This window comes from Drosophila nasuta, chromosome 2L, assembly GCF_023558535.2.
Source record: "Drosophila nasuta strain 15112-1781.00 chromosome 2L, ASM2355853v1, whole genome shotgun sequence".
Taxonomy (NCBI): domain Eukaryota; kingdom Metazoa; phylum Arthropoda; class Insecta; order Diptera; family Drosophilidae; genus Drosophila; species Drosophila nasuta.
Window position 1 is genome coordinate 20,329,691 of NC_083455.1, and position 20,786 is coordinate 20,350,476.

Here is a 20,786-nt window from a genome sequence, read left to right on the forward strand (position 1 = left end):
TAACTAGCTCACACACATATACATATATGTACTTATCCATATATAAATAAGTATTGATCGTAAGTGGTAATTTGCTGTAAATTCATCAAATCTGCAAGTGATTTCAATTCGTAAATGCAGAAACAAATAACTGACTAAATTTAGGTACTATCTAGCTGAAATGTACATACACACATATGCGATTATAATGAAATACACATGAAACGCTTTTAAATACATTATTAACTATTTACACATTTTACAAATTCTGTGGGGACTTTAAGATGTAACTATATCTATAGCTGTAACCGTAGTTGCATCTGTAGATAATTCGTAATATTGCACAGGTTAAATTGAAACCATTTGGTGGGTTGTGGTTGGTTGTGAGCTCTGGGGTCACTCTAGAAGAGTCCATTCAGGGCACGCACAGCGCTGCCCAAAGTTTTGGAGCTGAATTCCGGCGATGCAGCGTCGTCATCGCTGGCCAGCTCCTCCTCCTCCTCTTCTTGGCGTGCAGCAGACACCTCTTGAATTGTGGTTGTATTGTTGTTGACTGCTGCCACAGCCGAGACAAGCTGCAGTCAATCGAGCAATAGTTCATTGTTGCCCTTGCTAGCAGTTGCTGCGGTCTCCTCCACTTTGGCTCGGTGCATGCCACTGGCTCCTCCTGCGGTCGAGGATGCTACAGTGCAGCTGGCCATGTTGTCGGCATAGTATCGCTGTCAAAACACTTTCGCAATGAATGGCACATTCTCCAACGCTGCAGCCGAGAGGCGTTGCTGCTGTTGCTGTTGCTGAACCGAATGCGGTGGCTGCTGATGATGCTGGGCAGGATGTGGCAGCTGCAGGAATGGAGAGCTGCCCGGATAGTCGCCATGCAGTGCCGCCGGCGGCACCTGCAGATGATGATGGAAATGCCCAGAGGGCGCTGTAGTAGCCGACTCCTGATACGGCGTACGTGACCAGGCTGGATTGCTGGTCTCGCCACTCGACAGTGGCGGAGTTGTCACATTGATTGGCGGCGACATGCTACCCGAGGAGCTGTCCGGCGTCAATTGACTCGCCTGACTGAAGCTGGAGAGTGGTTCGCGTCTGGTGTACTCCCGGCGTCGTTCGTAGGCCGGCGGCAGATCATCGTCGAGACCATCGCCCCCAATCTCGTGCAGCTTGCGCATGTGCTTCTTCAGATCAAAGTTGCGACAGAAGCCCTTGGCGCACACGCGACAAGTGTACGGCTTTTTGTCGTTGTGCGTGTGCATGTGGAAGGTGAGATTGTAGATCTGATGGAAGGCCTTGTTGCAGATGTTGCACTTGTAGGCCTTCTCGCCGCTGTGCGTCAGCTTGTGATTCTTGTAGTTGCCCTTCTGATGGAACCCCTTGCCACAATATTCACACACAAACGGCTTGTAACCGGCATGAATCCGGGCGTGCGTATTGAGCGTTGAGCTGCGATTGAACGCCTTGCCACACGTCTGGCATTTGTGCGGCTTCTCCGACGTGTGGATGATCTTGTGCCGGCAGAGCGTCGATGCCTGGCGGAAACCCTTGCCGCACACCTTGCACACAAACGGCCGGGCGCCAGTGTGCACGGGCATGTGCCTAGTGAGATTGTAGTGCGCATTGAAAACCTTGCCGCACTCCAGGCACGAGAATGTCTTCGGTTTGCCGCCATTCGCTGAACCAGGACTGCTGTCATCCAGCGAGCCATGTGGTGACGGGGAGCGCGAGCGGGAACGTGGATGTGTGGAGGAGACGGAGGAGGAGGGCAGTGGCAACACTGGCAACGGTGGAGTGCGTAGCTCCGTTTGTGGCGAACGCTTGCGCTTGAGATTCGCCTGCTGAGCGGCAGCTTGAGCTTGCACAGAGCGCGCTGGCGACTTCTCCAGACTCTGTTGCAGCGCTGGAGTTGGATGCTGTTGCTGCTGGGACTGTGCAACAGCGGCGGCGGCAGCAGCAGCGGCCAGTGGATGCCCCAAGTTGCGGCGCAACGATTGCGAGTGATGCAACGTGGCATTTAACGAGGCGGTGAAGCTGCTCAAATGTGCAGCACTTGCCAGCGTCTGCTGCTGGGCTGTGAGTGCGGCATATTGTGCGGCAGCAGCGGCACACATCAGCTGATTGGGCGCATAGTAGAGCAGCGGATACTGCGAGAGCAACTCCTGGTGGCGTGTGTTCACAAACTGCTGCACCGCGGAGGCGGAAGCGGAGGCAGCAACGGAGGCGGGGGCAGCAGAGGAGGCGGCGCTAATCAAGCTGGAGCCGGGCACGTATTTCTTGAATGCCGAATCGTAGTTAACAGCAGCTGGCTCCTCATCATCGCCAGTCACCTCAATGGGGCTGCAGGAGCGCTCGGAGTCCGCATAATGCTCCACGCCACTTGGCTGCTCATCCTCTGGTTCCATATGCAATTGCTGTGGCTGCTGCTGCTGCTGGAGTTGCGTATGCATCGTTGTTGTCGTCGAGGATTGCTTGTTGTCCGGCTCCATGATCTTGGCAATGGAGAACTTCAGGGGGCAGGAGCGCTTGGTGTCAGCTTGATTGCTGCCCGTGCTGTTGGTTTGATTGCTGTCGCTGGCGGCGGTTTCCATGATGGGACTCTTCGATGGCGGCATCATTGCAATTACACCCGATGGACTACACGGTTGCATGCCACGCGGACTCTGCAAAGAATAGAAGTGGGGTAAACAAAAGGTAAGTTGCGTGTATGCAAATAAGCAACGGGTTATCAATTAATATCGAGCATACGCCCCATGATCAATGCAATGTCCACTCAAGCGTCACTAATCGCGCTTTAATCGCAATACAAACAAAACCCAGGGGCGTGCCATCGATATACAATTTCGATTTTGCATTCCCATTGCCACACGAGCTCTGGCATTGTGGCTGCCCAGTCAGCGGGTTGCAAATTAAAACAAAACCACCAAAAATTACACGAAAAATATGATTGAGATATTTGTGTTTTTAACCCGTGCACTGATCACACTCGACTAGGCCAGAACAATGGCTCAGCTCAACTCTTTGAGACCGCAGCATATTGCCAGTCATAAGCAAAATCAATCATAACACAATCTTGCAATCCCAATCCCAATGGCATTCTGCATTACTCGTATTCATTTTTGGCGCGGGTCGTCGCTTTTATTTGCACCTCATTAAATTGCTTACACTTGGCTGCAAGTGTAAGGTCGAGACTCGGTCGCCGTCTTCACATATAGTACTCTATATGTGTGCTTCCTCAAGTGTTCCTAATGCGCGACATCCGTTGCGGGTTTCCAACTTCGACTCCTTGGCTTCTTTCCCTTTCCCTTTGCGGGCTGCCGTTTTTAATTAACTTGATTTGACGCCTCAGTAAGTAGCCCTGATTTGCTTGCCAGCTGCGATATGCGTTCTGCGCTCTGATGCGAATAGTTTTGCATTGCCCATTGCCCTACTCCAAGTGCTCTTAATTCTATTAAAGTTTTCCCTTTTCTCATCCCCCAATGGGGGCGTATTAATTTTAACACTCTTCTCAGATGCTTCAATTGACGGCTGGCCACTTGCATTTAATACGAATGTGTGTCCGAAATCAGTGAAATGTTAAATGATTTGAAGTATTTTCGCAAGAACTTCTCTTTTAGGCATTTATGTTTGTGTGAAAGTTAAATTTGTTATTAAAATATAGCAGAGAATTGTGGAAATTATCACACTTATAATAATAATAATAATGATAATTATATATTGTATATTGTTCATGTTCATATATTTTTAATATTTATATTTTGTTATATTTATTGAACCAATTATTAAAAAAAAGTATTCGAAATAATTAAAATGCATTTACTAAATAAGAAGTAGAGTTAAAACATTATGTTTCAAATAATATAAAATGAGAAAACGTTAAGTTAATAGAAAAGTATTAAATCAGTTTACATTCCACAAGCATACTATATATAAGAATGTGAAAAATAAATATTATAAGCAAAAGCACAAATCTATCTGAAATATTTGTTAAAGAATTCTTTTGTATTATATAGTAAAATTTAATTAAAAACTATTCTATATATTTCCAAAATCAAAAATCTTTTTTGTTAAATAAATATCTATCTAACTTTATCAAGTTATTGCACTTCTTGCAAAGATACAAATGAATCTAAATGTAATCCACAAGTATATTTTCGAAATAAAAGCCGTCGGCTTTACTTAATTATATCATATATGAAGCTAGCTTAGCTATGGCATAGATACGTACAAAGTAAACCATATTTAGACGCTGCCCAAAGGTATCCAATTTGTGTCTGCACCGACGCGAAGCAACGCGTAGCAGAGAGATGCAGGAAATATCTTCGAGTTGCACTTGGACACAGCATACAACACACGCAACTAGTATTCAACAATTGAGTGTTTATTTATTTGTTTGTTATTTTTTTGTATATTTGTTTGCACAAAATTCACTTGTCAACTTGTTATTTGGCGATTTCAACGTATAGAGAAATTGTTCAAAGCGAGTTGTTAACGCGTAGAGAGCGAAGAACGTGGAACGTTCATCACAGGAGCAGCGACCGAAGCGGAATGAAGGCAAACACGACGTCGTATGGCCTTAAGAATTATGAAAAGGACTCGCTGACTGACAGAGTGTGTGTGTGTGTGTGTGTGTGTGTGTGTGTGTGTGACTCTGACTGGGCCTGTGAACTGAGCAAACTCGTCAGTCAGCGAGGCAACGTTGAGGGAAAAGCAACCCCTAAGTCAATGGCTTGCGCTGTTGCTGGCTACGATTGCGAGCGAGATGGCAATAGAGAGATGAAACAGGCAAAAGGACGACGGCAAAGGCAACTTCATCATCATGTTCAGATTGGATGGGCCACGCTACTGACAGCGCAGTCGACGCGGGCAGCGACGCCAACCGCATTATGAAATCTCACACAAAATGTCGAATTGGAATAATATCCTGCGGAGGAGAGTTGCGTTGAGCCCGCCCCCTAAAATATTTATGTACACATTGCCACTGCTGGGTGTGAGTGAGATGAATGCATGCGAATGAGAGAGCGTATGCCAGTGAAAGAGAGCGAGAGAGTGAGAGAGAGCAAGAGCGAGAGATGGGCAAAGTGTTGCCTGGGGCAACAGCTACGTGGCCGTGCAAAGTGGCAACCAAAACTTGGCCGTATTCTGTTCGCACTTGATTTGAGCCTTCTCTTTTTTGCGCCCCGCTCTTCCCCCGCCCCCCTTTTGGCAGAAGATGCTGCTGCTCCCAGGCTGCCAGGCTGCCAAGCTGCCAAGAAGCGCAGCCAGACACCGAAATGGCAGCGCCTCTGGTCGTCCACTCGAAAGCGTTGACGTTGCCTCTTTCACTTGTCCACTGCCCCACCTCCTCTCCCTTCTCTCTCCCCCTCCAACCCTTAAGCATTTCTCTTGCTGATCCTGTTCTTTGTTATGCATTTCCATTGTCGTTTGGCATTTCGTTTTATCAGCGTCTTTGTTTGCTCATCTCTCACCTCTAGCCCATCCGTTCTCCGTCCTGTGCTCTCCCTCTCTGCCACTGCTGCTATGTAAATATAATCTTATATTCCGTTTTGATGATATTGCAGTGCGCGACGACACGGCTTTCTTGATACTGTTTGCTCTTGGAGTTTTCCACGTTGAAATGGCATCGCCAAGGATGTCGCGCCACATCCTCGGCTGCTCCTGGCTGTGCAACGTCGCTGCAGTTGAGCAGTTTGTACACCCAAAAGCACAACTGTTCTGGGTCGCCCAGGGAGACAAGGAGGGAAGACCAAAAAGAGATACTGCAAGCTGTGATGACAGGTCCACAAGCTAAGGACTAAGGGCGACAAACTCGACAATGCCAAGAGCAGCGTCTGTCAATTTTATTTTTCTCTACCTTCATTTTGGTTGTATTATAACTAAAATGTCGCGGAAATAGGCAAATAACATGACGCTATATAAAATGTCCTTTACACAGGATGCATTAGTCTAATGGCAGCTGCTGCTTAGCTCTTTCAGCAGCAACAAGAATTTATTTGACTAGAGTAACTTTAGCCAACTGAGTATTATTAATATTGTGTCCTATTTATTGAGAGATTGCTGTTATTTGCATGAAATAATATACTATACATATACTTTTAATAACACTATTTGTCCTCCTATGGTATTCCCCTTATTATGAATACTACTATTTATATTCTCATTTACAACTCCTCACACATCTATATTACATAGTTAAATGCATAAATTTCTGCTATTAGTTTTCTCACTTGCAATACATAATTCAACATTTACCTTTCTAATCAATTATACATATATATTCTACTTTTGCTGTTGGAGTCGCAACTCTTTTCCTATTTTTATACCCGCTACTTATAGGGTAGAAGGGTATTATAACTTTGTGCCGACAGGAAATGTATGTAACGGGTAGAAGGAGGCATCTCTTATATATATATATATATATATATATATATTCTTGATCAGCGTCAACAGCCGAGACGATCTAGCCATGTCCGTCTGTCCTAGATCTCAGAGACTACGAGAGATAGAGCTATAATTTATCAGATCAAGTTTGTTTCAAATTTTTGCCACGCCCACTTCCGCCCTTGCAAATCAAAAAATCGAATAAATCGAATAAGAATTTTGGTATATATAATAATAACTATAGTAGTTATGATTCCTGAAAATTTGGTTGCGATCAGAGAAAAATTGTCGAAGTTATTAAAGAAATACTTTTGTATGGGCAAAAACGCCTACTTACTAGGGGTCTGAGTTGCTTTGGCTGACAATCTGGTATATTGAGCCGACTATGGTATATTTTGAATGCGGTACTATATCGATACACCACATATACCATTTGGTATATGTTTAGTATTTTTGCAGTATATTCGGTATATTTTGAGAATAATACCGCAAAATATATTGCTTTTATTCAAAATGGGTAGCGGGTATCTCACAGTCGAGTACACTCGACTGTAGCTTTCTTACTTGTTAATTATTATTTTTAATATCATTACAGATATTGGTAACTAGAAAGTTGAGATATTTTAAGGTATTCATACATATTCCGGGATATCTAGGAATTTATTTTTAAGCCACAGTTTCGTGGTTAAATTCTTTTAGATTCTTTACTAGTTGTATGATAATTGAATCAATTATTTGCTTATTTATCACACATCCATTCTATTTTGATTAATACCTTATATATCACATGAACACTTTTCAATGGTAGCAATGAAGTTGTTTATTATATTACATAGAGTAGATAAGAATAACTTTTAATCAATATAACGCTAACATTATATTACTGAAATTTTGGAATATTTTAGCACCAAAAACTTTAAATAACTTGCTTGTGTAGTACACTTAATATGTACACATATTTGATATCTATTTGATTCATAAATTATAAGCTGCAGTTTTGTCCCTCTTACTCTGGCTTTTTCTTTTATTCTCTCTCGCTTACACCTATGCATATGTATATTCTGCCTTCTCTCTCTGTCATTGCCAGCTGCTGCCATCGCATTTGCATTTTTGATATCTTTTACTTTTTGCACATTTTGCAGCTATTTTGAAGCTTTGCATTTGCTCGTTGTGCTCGCAATTTGCCGAGTGCTTTGTAAACCCCCGCTTCTGCCCTTCTCTGAGCTGCTGCTGTTAGCTTACTCGGACGCAACTCTCTCCCTCTCATTCTGCCTGTTTATCTCTATCTCTATCCAGCTCTGTGTGTGTATATTTGCTCAGCCTTTGTGGCCAGGGCCAGGCCATTGCTGAGAGTCGACGAGGTGCACACGCCCAGACTCAGAACGAGAACGAGAACGATGACGATGACGCTAACGCTGATGCCGACGATGGCTAAACCCTGGAGGATTCAACCTGGCCATCAGCCCAACCTCTGCCTCTGCTTCAGTTTCAGCTTCAGCCTCGGTCTCGGCCTCGGCAGCTTTTCACAGTTGTCGTTTTGTTGGTTCAGTGCTTTTGTGAATGTCCAGTTTGTTCGTTGTTGTTCAAAATGGACTCGTCATTTTTTAGGTGCAGCCTTTTTGTTGTTGCCCTCCCATCTTCCATTTCATTCAACCACCCCTCGGCTGTGTCTGCCCTGCTCTTCTCCCTTCCTTTCTTCATCATCATGCTGCTCATTCGTGTATGTATTTAGTTAACTAAATGCAGATTGCACATTTCTGCATTATGCGGGCATTTTGCAGTGCGAATGCAACTGCAACGGTTACGAGTGATAAGTGCATTTGTTTAAGCACAAACACACACACTCGCATATGACCTTTAATGCATTCATTAATATAGCATTATGCTTATGTATATAGGAGTAAACTCTTCTAAGTAAATGCTGACATTAGTCCGCTATTTATTTGAGATACGTTATATGAAATTCATATTCAATGAATTTACTGAATTTTATTCGAAAGAGTTGTGAAAGTTTTCTATTGAAACTATTGAATAAATATATAAATTTCAATATAAATAGTATTGAACGGAGCTGTTTCTAACCTAAATTAGCTTTTATTTACTCGCAATTGTTATGTTCAATTTATCATTACACATATTTATCTGTTTTATTGATTTAACTCCAGTTTTGTCGGTTTTAACTTAAATTATATTTGTTAATCGAACGTCCGTTATCTAATTTGTATATATATATAATTTTGTGCCGGCAGGAAATGTATGTAACGGGTAGAAGGAGGCATCTCCGACCCAATAAAGTATATATGTATACTCTTGATCAGCATCAACAGCCGAGACGATCTAGCCATGTCCGTCTGTCTGTCTGTCCGTATGAAACACTAGATATCAGAGACTATAGGAGATATTGCTATAATTTTTTTTCGACAGCATTTGTTATGTTTACACGCAGATCAAGCTTGTTTCAAATTTTTGCCACGCCCACTTTCGTCCCCGCAAATCAACAAAAAGCGTAATTTTGAAACTAGAGTCGCTAATTTTGGTATATACAATAATAACTATAGTAGTTTTGTTTCCTGAAAATTGCGATCAGATAAAAATGGTCAAAGTTATTATAGAAATACTTTTGTATGGGCAAAAATGCCTACTTACTAGAGACCTTAGTTGCTTTGGTTGAGAATCTGGTATATTGTATGGTATTTTTTGAATGCGGGACTATAACGATATTTAGCTTTTATTCAAAATTGGTAGCGGGTATCTCACAGTCGAGCGCACTCTTCTGTATCTTTCTCTTGTTATTTTGTATATAAATGTATATTCTTGTATTCAATTAATTAACTAAATGCAAATAAAATTTGTTTAGTTATTTACTACAATTTCCTTTTTTTTATTTAGCTTACTATATTTTATATTGACTTTTCAACTATATTACTATGTATTTGCTAAGATCAATATGAGCTTAAAATTATATATTTCTAAATTGCTTTTCACTACATTTTCGAGAAGTAGTCAAATAATATTCGAAAATTGTAATAATAATGCAATAATTTGTAATCCTAAATATACACTTTGTGTCTCAATTTCGTTCTCTAACGAATTAACCTAATAATACACTTATCGAGAGGAGCGGCTGAGTAAGCAGGTAAAGTACATAAGTACTAAACGTATATGCAGATTTTGTTTACCACACATCGAGACACAGAAGAGGCAGACTGAGTTTGGGTATAATTTGTGGGTGTTATGAGGAATTAACCTCTTAATGAACTAATTTACTCAAGATTAAGACAGCAAACAAAAGGCGGCCACAGCTAATTGAGGAATGTAAAAAAGATTGGTAACAGTAGCAATAGTTAAAGGAGGAATGGGAATGGAAATGGAAATGGGATCAACCCACAGACACGCAAACCTGCAAAAGAAGAAAGACAGAGAGAGCAAGTGTGAGGGAGAGAGAGAGAGAAGTAGAGTAGGTAGATCTGAGATAAGATGCAAGCAATTTGCAAGGCGGTTAATCTATTTAAACGCGCCAAATACGCGTGACACAAAAGGAAATGGGAATGGGAATGGGAAGCAAAGACAGAAGCAGAATAGGAAGCTGCAGACGCATGGTAGAGTGCACAGATTTAGGGATAGAGCGGATCAAAAGCGGACCCAAATGACCGAAAACTCGGTCTACACCGTCGATCGTCGACGACGGCACAAAACAAAAGGATAAACTCGTCTAATTGCGATTGTATGAAAGGAAACAAACCTGCCGCGCATGCGCAAAAGCCGATTGTCAGCGCTGGACGAGAATTGAGAGCTGAGAACTGCGAACTAAGAATGAGATTGAGACTGAGACTGAGACTGAGAGACTGAGAACTGAAACACAGTGCAAGTCTGTGCCTTGATTTGAGGATGGCCTGGCGAAACAACTCACAACCTCACATCCCATCATCCCTTAATCTGTGTCGGTAATCGGCAAAATGCGCACAATGAGCGGGCGAAATCTTTTTGAACTTTTACAAGCGAAAAGAAGGTTAGCAAAATATTATTATAAACCTTCAGGGTTCCCGTTCTCATTCTCGTTCCCGTTCCGTAACCCACATACAACACATATTAAGTATGTGCTGCTGTTTACTCTTCAATGAACTCAAAACATTTCAATTTCACAATGGCAACAAAACGCTCTTGCATCGTCCTTGTCCTCATCGTCCACGCTAATATAGAGATTTGCAGGATTACATCAATTGTGAAATTGGTCAAACACCGCAATTGTTTCATTTGCAAATCGGATATTTGTTGCTCGGACAGCAGCAACAGCAACAGACAGACACCCACGCCACTTCATCCATCGAGGAGTTCACTGTTCAGCAGCTGTTGAGTTTCCCTCGTGTATGGGCCAGGTCCTTTGTGGTCAGTCAGGGTCCTGCAGCTGGGTCTCATGGTTACTTACGTATGTACAAACATATATGCCTGCCTATTCCAATAACGTGATCTTATACAATGCCGTGTAATCGCTTTGGCTTACCACAGATTATGCAAGTAACTGGATGAGGACTTCATCTCTCACTCGCAAATGCAACTTTCCTCGTTTCCTGGCTTTGATTTCACAGTTTTTCACGCGAAATTGTGAAAATCTCCATAAGCTTGCGTACGACTCAACATGTCACACAAGGTGTAAATCTTCAATTTTAAGGTTAATTTACGTATGAGGTGCGAGCTGTGAAATGTTTTAGTGGTTTAGTAGGGCAAGAACATGGGCACAAATCTGAACAGAGATGGCAACTGAGTGAAAACTCTGAGGAATGCATTCTTAGAAACATTGTATAAGCTGCATGCTATATTATTTTGTACGCATTGATTATTAATAAAAACAATATTCAATAAACTATATGATCAAAAAATACAAAACACAAAATCTTGTGCTATACTTCTCATTTGTAATACATAAAAAGTAAAGTAATCGCAGTTTAACTTTTTATTTACTTTCAATCTTATATCAATGTATATCAAATGTCTACTCATTTTTTACACAGTTTTCGATATTCTTTATTTTGAACCTGACCTAACCAAATTCCCACCCAATGCAAAGCCGAAAGTTTTGACAATCGGTTGACCGAATAATCCCATTTGATGCGAAAGTTCTTGCATTTGACATTTTGGAAAAGTGTTAAAAGTGGAGCAAAAACCCTCTTCTCAAAATTAAAAGTTCCCACTGGTAGTAAAGTTCATCGCAGGCAGTTTTTTTTTGTGAATTGAAATAATTTTTTTAAATGACACTAATAGGCTTAGGTCGCATTAGCATACGGAGAGCGAGTAAAAGGATGCAAGATAAATGTCGAAGTTGTAAATGGAAATATCATTGGAATTAGGACAACTTACAAAGAAGTCGCGTGACCAGAAACTTATGGAAGAAAAAAAAACAATTTAATGTGGAGATGAAAAGTCGCTCACATTTTTTGGCAAATTGAATCGAAAGGAACTTAAAGGGTTTCTGTGCAGATTGCCAACCCTCTGCACCTTTCTGTACCTCGAACTTTTCAGAGACAGAAGGTGGCGATTCCACTTCTCGTTATACGCATATTTTTTTATGTGGTGTTTGTTTGAAAAGTACTTGTTTAATCGGTTTGTTTGTGACATTTCTATTGCTGCCCCTGCCTCCGCTTGCTCTTTGCTCTTTGTTTATTTAGTGGTAGGCCTGACACGCGTACACAACCCACTGCCCAACAACCTAACCACCCAACCATCCAGCCATCCCAAGCAGCTAACCACCCAGAGCTCTGGCTGCCAACCCAGAAATCCATCCAGCCATCCATCCGAAAGAGTTCTCTTGCTCTCTCATTCTCTTTGAGGCATCATTGTCGGTTAGTAGGTGTGTCTGTTTGTGGGTTTTTCCTGCTCATCACCTCATCCCAATCCCCAGCCTGGCATACAAAAAGTTTCGTTCCGGTGGATGATGTTTTGGGTCGTCTAGAGAGGACGGGAGGGGGGGACGAAAGGGAGACATCGCTTAAGTGCTGCCAAACAAAAAGAACACATTTACTGGGATACAGCTTGTAGTATTCCCTTCCCCCCGCTAACCGGGTGTCTCGAATATGCTGCGAGTGTGAATTGTAATTACAGTGAAATCAGCTTTTGGCACTTGTTTAGCTTCTTCAGCTAGGCTGGATGCGAAGAGAGGGAGTGAGGTGGAGGGATGAGGGTGGTGGTCTCTGCTTCTGTTTCTGCATCTGCATCTGGCTGTGGTTGCTTTTGTGTATGAACTGAGTTGAAGTGCTTCAGCCTCAGCTTCAGCTTCAGCTTCAGCTTGTGCTTGTCTATTATGATGGAGGCGTTTCTTGCCAGGAATTCGCACACATGACGCGTGATTTATTTCTTCCTAATTGGCTTTCCCTGCGTTTACTGCCATTTACATTGCAGCACCCCCTGCCCCTACCCCACTGCCTTCCTCAACGCCCCTCTGTCATATATTTTGACAGCAACTCTTGATTTGATGGCAGGGCGTTTTCCTGATTCCCATTTTTCCTGTTTTTTCTCCTGTTCATCTTTTTCATTCCATGGGCGTTGCCGGAAATTGTGGCTCAGCAAGCTAAATTAAACATTTGACATCGTTCAATGCCTCGATTTGGCCGCAACTGCAAAACGCATTTATTAGCGAAATTGAGTGTGAATCCTTGCAGATTCATAGAAAAGGTTAAGTGGGATTTCCTAGAGAGAAGAAATGATTTGTCATTGCAATTTCAATTAAATATATTATAGGATTATTTTAAGACCAACAGAAATAGATAACATTTATAAGATTAAGGATTATTATTGATGAACATTACTTGTCAAATATATGTTTGAATGATATATTCTATATATATATAAAGCAACCTCAACCCCTCATAAAATTGAAAAAAGATTTGTGGATTATACAAATATTTTCATAACAAAGATTTTCTTCTACACTTTTAGAAAATAAGTATAAAACGATTTATTTAAAACTATTTTCTTAATAGTATTTAATTACTTCTAACTTTGCTACATATTTATAATTCATTCTTAAAGGAACGCATGAAAACTTCAGCATTCAACTGGTGTCTAAATATTTCTCAAATATTTTCGAAAATTAAACTCTTTATTCCTTTTCTCTCTATATAAAACCCACTCTTGAACTCTTATCCAGTTCACACGTTTTGTCTGGTTTATGATCTTTCATATTCCTTAAACTCCCATCCTTTTTGCTCTTAGCCATATAAGTGTTTACCCTTTCATAATTTAACCAAAATATTTAAGGCAAATATTTGATATGCTGTGCATAGATTTGGGCTCAATTAAGCAACTAAGCATCGCAAACTACATGTCTAATCCTTTTGTTAAAGCCGGTTCAATCCCATCATTACTCTGTCCAGCAGACACAATAGCCAACCGAAAGGAATCTCAGTCTGATCCTACGGCACCCACACATTTTCCCATTTTCACATTTTCACAATACCACATTTTCAGATTTTTCACATTTATGTTAGGTAGCGAGTCGGTCAGGTTCAAAGCTGGCAAATATCTTTCTTTCTTTCTTTCTTTTTTTTTGTTGTCTGCAGAACAATTGGACACAAGTGCCGATAGGAAAATTCATTGACTGACAGTATTTTGACGTGTTTGAATTTATGTTTTGGCTGTCATCTCCAAAACGAACCCAAATTATGCGGATTTAAGTTGTTTTGACCGAGATTTGCGACTGCGAAATCAGCTGCCCTTTCACTTTGTGGAAATTGTGCAACCCAATTAAGTTGGCCAACATGATGACTGCATAATTGCTGCTGACCAGCAGCTGTGGTTTACACTTCAGCAAACCCAGCTAATTATGCTTAGGGACTCCAGAAATATGCAGCAGGCATTTAAAAGGGATTTGGAATGTAAAATGTGATTGAATATGAGATAACCACCCAAATTTAGCTGCCTCTATTTATAATTTGCATAAGAGATAAAAAGAAAATTATTGCAGCCATTATTTTAAAAGTACAAAATACTTACTTAATAACTCATATGATAATCTTGCTATATTAGAAAATGTTAAGGAAAAGTGAAGATGCACAAAAATTAAATTAATTAAATCAAGAACCCTCACAAACAAAATGTACTTTAACATTACAGATAAATAAAGGAATTCATTATTGTAGTTACAAAAATAAAGAAGGAATTTCTTATGCTGATGCTAACTTCACTTGAATAAATTATAATAAATAAATCTACAAATTGAAAAGTAACTCTTTTCTATTATATAAGCCAACTAACTAATCAAGATTAATACTTTTGCAAATATTTAAGCTGCTGCAAGACCATTCACACTCATTCATCTCAAGCTGTCAATTGGTCTACTCATCGAGTTTATCTATTTCCTTCGTCGATTTCCGGTCCAAGCACAAGTCAAGTGTCCACAAAACACGCTAATAATAACTACTTAAACGTCAATGTGGTAAAGTGTCTGCTACGTGGCCGGAAATAAGTAAAAGCCAATAAATCAGCAATAGAGGAAATAAGGCAAGCGTGAGAGACTCATAAGAATATACGAAGCACAGATACCCTATGAACATCAATGCATAACTAATCAAAGCACCCACATCTTTAAGGGTCATTATTAGCCTGAGCAACCCTGTTGCTCAGCTTGCAGATAGAGCATTTCAAACGAGGGCTAAACAAGCATTTAAGGATCGTCAAAACAAACAAAAGTGTCGTCGTGGCAAGCGACAAAACTCAGCCCACATTCAACTGTCCAACGCCCTGATGGAGAGGGAGAAACTCTCTCTCTCTCTCTCACTCTCTCTCACTCTGAGTCAGCCTGTGCTTGAGACTGAGGCTGGTCTGCTGTCTGGTGTTTTTGTGGCTACCGGAAGATGAGCTAATAGGGCGCGTGTCGGCAGCGTCGTTCAATTTGTTGCAATTATAATTGTATTGGCTTCTTCGGTCTCCGGTCGCGTGTCACAATTTTTATTGGATGTACTAGATGTCGATGTGAATGTCATAATGTTGCATAATGCGCTTAACCGCACTTCCCACAGCTACGGGGTGGCACTGAGAACTGAGAAATGGGAACTGGGAACTGAGCATGTTAATCATTTTTTCCTCGTCGGCGCCCAAAACGCCCGTCACAAAAACGAGGACACGCGCTTTGGGTTTGGACCGTTTGACTTGCCTTGTTTGCAGGTTGTTAAAAAGGCTCACAACCCTTCGCTGTAAGAGAGTCGTGCGTTTGTCACGCGGAAGTGTTAGAGTTTCTGCTGCCGGTTGCTCTTGTTCTTGTTGTTGCTTTTTATTACAGGAAGCACACAATTTTCCACGAACACTTCTCCTTTTTTTTTATTTCTATATTTCTAACCTGGCCGCCGTCAAAACATTTCATATCCTTATGCTAATCAGCCTGGCAATGTTTGCAACTATGTCTGCGAGTACTTTTTCCCATGCGAAGCGCAGCGGAAAAGGGAAACTCAGTGGACATGATAGTTAAATATTTGTTGAGCAAGGAAAAGGAAAGGGTCAAGGGACAGACAGGCGTGACGCCGATACATTTATTTAAACAAAAAGACATATAAAACTAGGCTAACGATTGTTTGAATGAGGACAGCGTGAACAATTTCAAGAAGTTAAGACAGCTTGAACAATTTTAAGAAGTTGTTGGATTTACAACTTTTTCAAGTTCCATAAATAAGAACTAAGTAGTTAATTTGTAGGCCATAAATGTAAATGTGATTCTTTCTTTTAAATACACACATCACAATTTCATCTAAATACCAAAGGTCTAATAAAATAGGTATACAAAACGTCTAGTTAATAAGTTCATAATTATAATTTTTTAAATACTGACTATATGCAAATTCAGCAACATATAAAAAATTCATTTGGCTAACATAATTTAATTAGTGTTTCAATTTATTTTTAAATATTATAATAAAGCTCAATAAAACAAGTAGGAAAGCTACAGTCGAGTGAACTCGACTGTGAGATACCCGCTACCCATTTTGAATAAAAGCAAAATATTGCAGTATTATTTTCAAACTATACCAAAATTACTACAAAAATACTAAAAATATTCCAAATGATATATTTGGTATATCGATATAGTACCGCATTCAAAATATAACATAGACGGCATAATATACCAGATTCTCATCAAAAAAAATATAGCTCTATTTCTTATAGTCTCTGAGATGCAGTGTTTCATATGGACAGACGGACAAACAGACAGACAGACGGACATGGCTAGATCGTCTCGGCTATTGATGCTGATCAAGCATATATATACTTTATTGGGACGGAGATGCCTCCTTCTACCTGTTACATACATTTCCTGCCGGCACAAAGTTATAAAACTCTTCTACCCTATGGGTAGCGGGTATAAAAATCATTATTTAAATATTATAGAATCATAGCGAAGAACACTTTTAAAGTTCGTCTGCTGTCAGCAAATCAGTGTTAGCAAAAACTTATCTTCACCTTGAACTTGGATCTCATGTGCTTCGAAACAGGATGCAGGATTGCTCAGATTACAATAAACTCAAGCTGAAGTCGAAGTTGAAGTTGGCACGAGCCACATTGTAATGCCAAGAGACGAGAGAGAGAGAGAGAGAGAGAGGGAGAGAAAAGCAAAAAACAAAAAGCACAGAAGAACAGCATTTAATGAGCAGTTGCTTAGTTAGCGAGAGCACACGGAACAAAGACGAGGACACAGGAAGAGAATAGAAGCAAACTGACAGGCTACGCGGAAGGACAAAAGCAGAAGCCAGAGCCAATGGCAGGACATCAAGATGCCAGAGCCAAGAGCATATGCATTTAATTTAATATTGAATAAAGGCAAACAAATGAAAGCATAAAATTTCGCTTTCAATTACAGCGTCTAGCGAGGGTCGGAGGACGAAGGACTCGGTACTTGTTTTGTTGTTCGGCTTTTGCACATTTGTTTTTTTTTTTGCTGGTCGTAGGACAATTTACGTGAATATAATTAACCGGAAGCGGGAACACGCGCCAGGCGAGCAGACGAGCAGACGATGTCGCGGAACCCGACAACGACAAGACGAGAAGGAGAAGGACGATGCCACCGACGATCGCCGAGTATCCTTGCTGGAGGATCGCGTATCAACAACCGTTCAAATATGCAATGAAAAGAAAAAGCGTTTCCGCTACGAAAGCGAAATTGAATTGAGATTTCTAAAGCAGAAGCGGAGAAATCAAATGTCAGTCGAGAGAGCGAACGCAACAAGGACTCGGTTAACGCCCAAAAGACGCAACCGGTTTTGCAATACAAAACAAACACACAGCGCACGGGATGATCATGAGGATAATGATGATCATTAGACGGGGAGTAAACAAGTAGAAGATGAAGTACAAGCAACGAGCGTTTTGATTATCCTTGCCCACTTCAAGGAGCTGCTGATACAGAGCAGCAGCTGCGCCTGTTCAAATCTCAGCCAGCCAGCCAGCGAGCAATTGTTCAACGCCGCACATTGCTTCCTGTCTTGCTGCTCAGCCGGCTGAGCATTGTGTGCATCCCGCCACCGGAAGGATCAGCAGCCAAGGCAAGCCAAATAGGCACGAGGGGCACAAGGGTTTGCTTGCTCCTACTTCTTCTATTTCTTTTGGAGGCGTGAGCTTGATGTGTGTCGCATATGTAGCAATTAAATGCCTGCTGCCAACATGTGCCAAACAAATTGTGTACTTCAGCGCGTGCCGCAACCAAGACGAAGGCGAAGGCGAAGACGTTGACGAAGTCGAGGGTTTCGAGGATGAGGCGTTGTAGAAGGCGTCAACGCCTGATGCAAAAACATTTTGCAGCAGGCCAAAGTCATACGATCTTCTAGGAATGCGGCCGGCAGCTGCAATCAGAACTCGCAACTCCAAATCAGGTCAAGCTGCATAAATTCAAACTGAAAAAGTTAATTAAAGTGCTCTCGCTCCACTCGCATTCCTCGCATTCCTATTCGTCCTGGCTAATTGACCGAGCAACTACTCGAGTGCTCAATGAACACAACAACAATGGCAAATAGACCAAGTCCCAAAGTCATGGCAACATGAGCAATAAAATTTAATATCCGTTTCGAGTGTGCGATTTGCGTAAAAATGTTTGCATAATCCCCGCCAGACTTGGAGTGACAATGGGTCACTTAGGGGGAGGGCAGGAGGGAGGGCATTGATATAAAAACGTCGGAAGAAGCAGATAAATCACGCAGCAAAAAAGTGAGAAAACTTCTCGAAAGCAGCGAGAGCGGGAAGAGATAAAATAGAGATAAGCACTTCAATGGGGGGTTTTTCCACATTTCGACATTTCAACGATTACTCTATTAGCTGAGAAGGGGCAGGGGCCGTTTTTTTGTTGTGCTGGTGTTGCGAGTGCGGTGTTCGATTTGATTAATTTGTTAACAAACTGAAAGTAGCAACAGCAACACAACATAGGGCAACAACAACAACGAGCGTTGAGTAATTGCCGAGAGTCACGTCATTGCGCCTTGGCCCGAAATTTTTTAGTGAACAACCCTGATGCAGTCGCAGTCCCTCCCCTTTCCTGTCCTGTCCTTTCCTGTCTTTTCCGTTCCCCGTGTTGGCAGACTGAACAACTTCAGCAGCGTATTAGCTAAAAGCGCATGAAGATCGCAGCGACGATAAAGCCAACTGAACGGCAAAATGTAAATGAGAAACTGGCACTTGAAAGTCGTTGTCGTTGTCGTCGTTGCTCTCCCCCAGGAGGTAAGTAACGAACACAACAAAAGGGTACAAGTTGAAGTCCTTAAGTGAAATCTCCAGCAAGGGATCTTGCTCAACTCCAGCAAAGTGTGCAGCACAAGCTACTTGCAAGCATAAAGATACATTATACAGTAGTAAAATAGACTTGACTTTGAGATACTTTTCTGCTTACTTTTCAAATTTATGATATTACAAATCTTGCATTTGTGTTTTCAATTTCTAAATGTTGATTAAAAGGCAAATACTTTATACTTTATTTTACAAATATGTTTTAGTTTCATTTCTTAACTGTGGTTATATTTTACACAGGTATCTATGTGAAGATATTATATGGATTAAATCAATTATATTTATGCATATATTATACTAAAAGTGCACGCTTGAATATTGCATTTAGGTATCAAACTTCTTCAGCGCAATAAAATCATCCATTCGTTACAGATACATTTGTATCTGCATGCAGCGTCCGCCTGCTGCAGCAAGACGCGCATCTCTGCCTAGCAGATATATTTCTATAAGCTAGCTGCTGCCGTATTGCCGTGTTGCGTTCTATAAATATCGGAACTGCTGCTACGCATATTTAAATAGCTGTTTTTTTTTTCAGGTCGAAACTGAATGTTTTGTTAACAAAGAGAACAAATATTGAGCTCACGCTCTCTTATACACAGAAGTACAGAAGTATTTCACAACAATTGGTAGATCTTTCAAAGAGTTATAGATACATTAAGGAAATTGAAATGGGGTTTTGTTAACAAGTGCATGGGTGATAAGACGCGATAAGAATGTTCGACCCTTTGGCGCAGCGGATAGCGCGTTGGACTTCTAATCCAAAGGTCGCGGGTTCGATCCCCGCAAGGGTTGTGCTTTCGATAACGTTTTTTTTTGCGAGAATTCTTTTTTGTTGCCCTTGATTGCGTAATCATAGCAAGCATTTAGCCAAACCTCATTAAACTGTACAAACACCTGAATCAAGCGAAGCAAAGCAAATCTTTTCAAATGGAATTTTCAAATACAGAAAAAAGAGTTTTTTACACAAGTGCCAGAAGCCCAATTGGGCAGAACGCTAAATAAACTATTTGCTTGACACAAACACAGTATAAATTAAGTATCTGGTAAAGATACAACAAAGCCAAAATCTCGGCAACAGAAATCTCAACCCCTCGAGGACTGAAACATATTTCGCTGGCTTAGATCAAGCGTAAATTGCAACAGCTGTCAAGTGGCTCTGGATGGCTGGCTGGATGGCGGTTTTTCCATATCTGTTAAATAAACAGCAACTAACAGTCTATTAAATTGTTTACATGCCCCTCGCAAATATTGACAAAAGATGCGCTCGCTCTGCTTACAACATGCAGAGGGTTGTTTCACTCTTCACTCTTCATCTCGCTCGCTCGCTCACTTCTATATCTAAGTATCTACTTTGTCTGTCTGCAGATACTCAACGATAAACTAAAGGTACCAATTTGTTGTCGCTTGTCAAATGATCAGCGGAGCACGCGAGTTGCAACAAAAAAAACTTGCACACACACACAAATCAAACGACGCCATTTTGTTGCTGAAGCCTTCAAATGTGCAACTCGCGTCTTTGCCTTTTCTACATTTACCTTTGCCTTTTGCCTTTACCCGCATTTTCCAGCAATTGCTGCCACTTGCAACATGTTTCGTTATGCCTCCAAGTTGCAAATTGCGCTTGTTGTTGCCTTTAAAAATAAATTCCCATTTACTCTGCCGTAATTTGCCGACAG

At 41.2% G+C, this 20,786-nt stretch overlaps 1 protein-coding gene and 1 non-coding gene across 5 annotated transcripts in view; one reads left to right on the plus strand and one right to left on the minus strand.

Annotated features, from left to right (window-relative positions):
- The window catches only part of LOC132785419 (fez family zinc finger protein erm), a 27,889-nt gene continuing 7,103 nt past the window's right edge, over positions 1–20,786 (minus strand). For 3 of the 4 annotated variants that reach the window (XM_060791532.1, XM_060791540.1, XM_060791524.1), the window contains one exon: positions 1–2,639. In XM_060791532.1, the coding sequence (XP_060647515.1) occupies positions 702–2,627 (1,926 nt within the window). In that variant the 5' untranslated portion in view covers positions 2,628–2,639 and the 3' untranslated portion in view covers positions 1–701. Of the gene's footprint in view, positions 2,640–4,204; positions 4,527–20,786 lie in introns of those variants that run through there. The other variant, XM_060791517.1, reaches the window with a different exon arrangement.
- On the plus strand, positions 19,830–19,902 carry Trnar-ucu (transfer RNA arginine (anticodon UCU)). The gene has a single exon. It is a non-coding gene; the product is annotated as a tRNA-Arg (tRNA).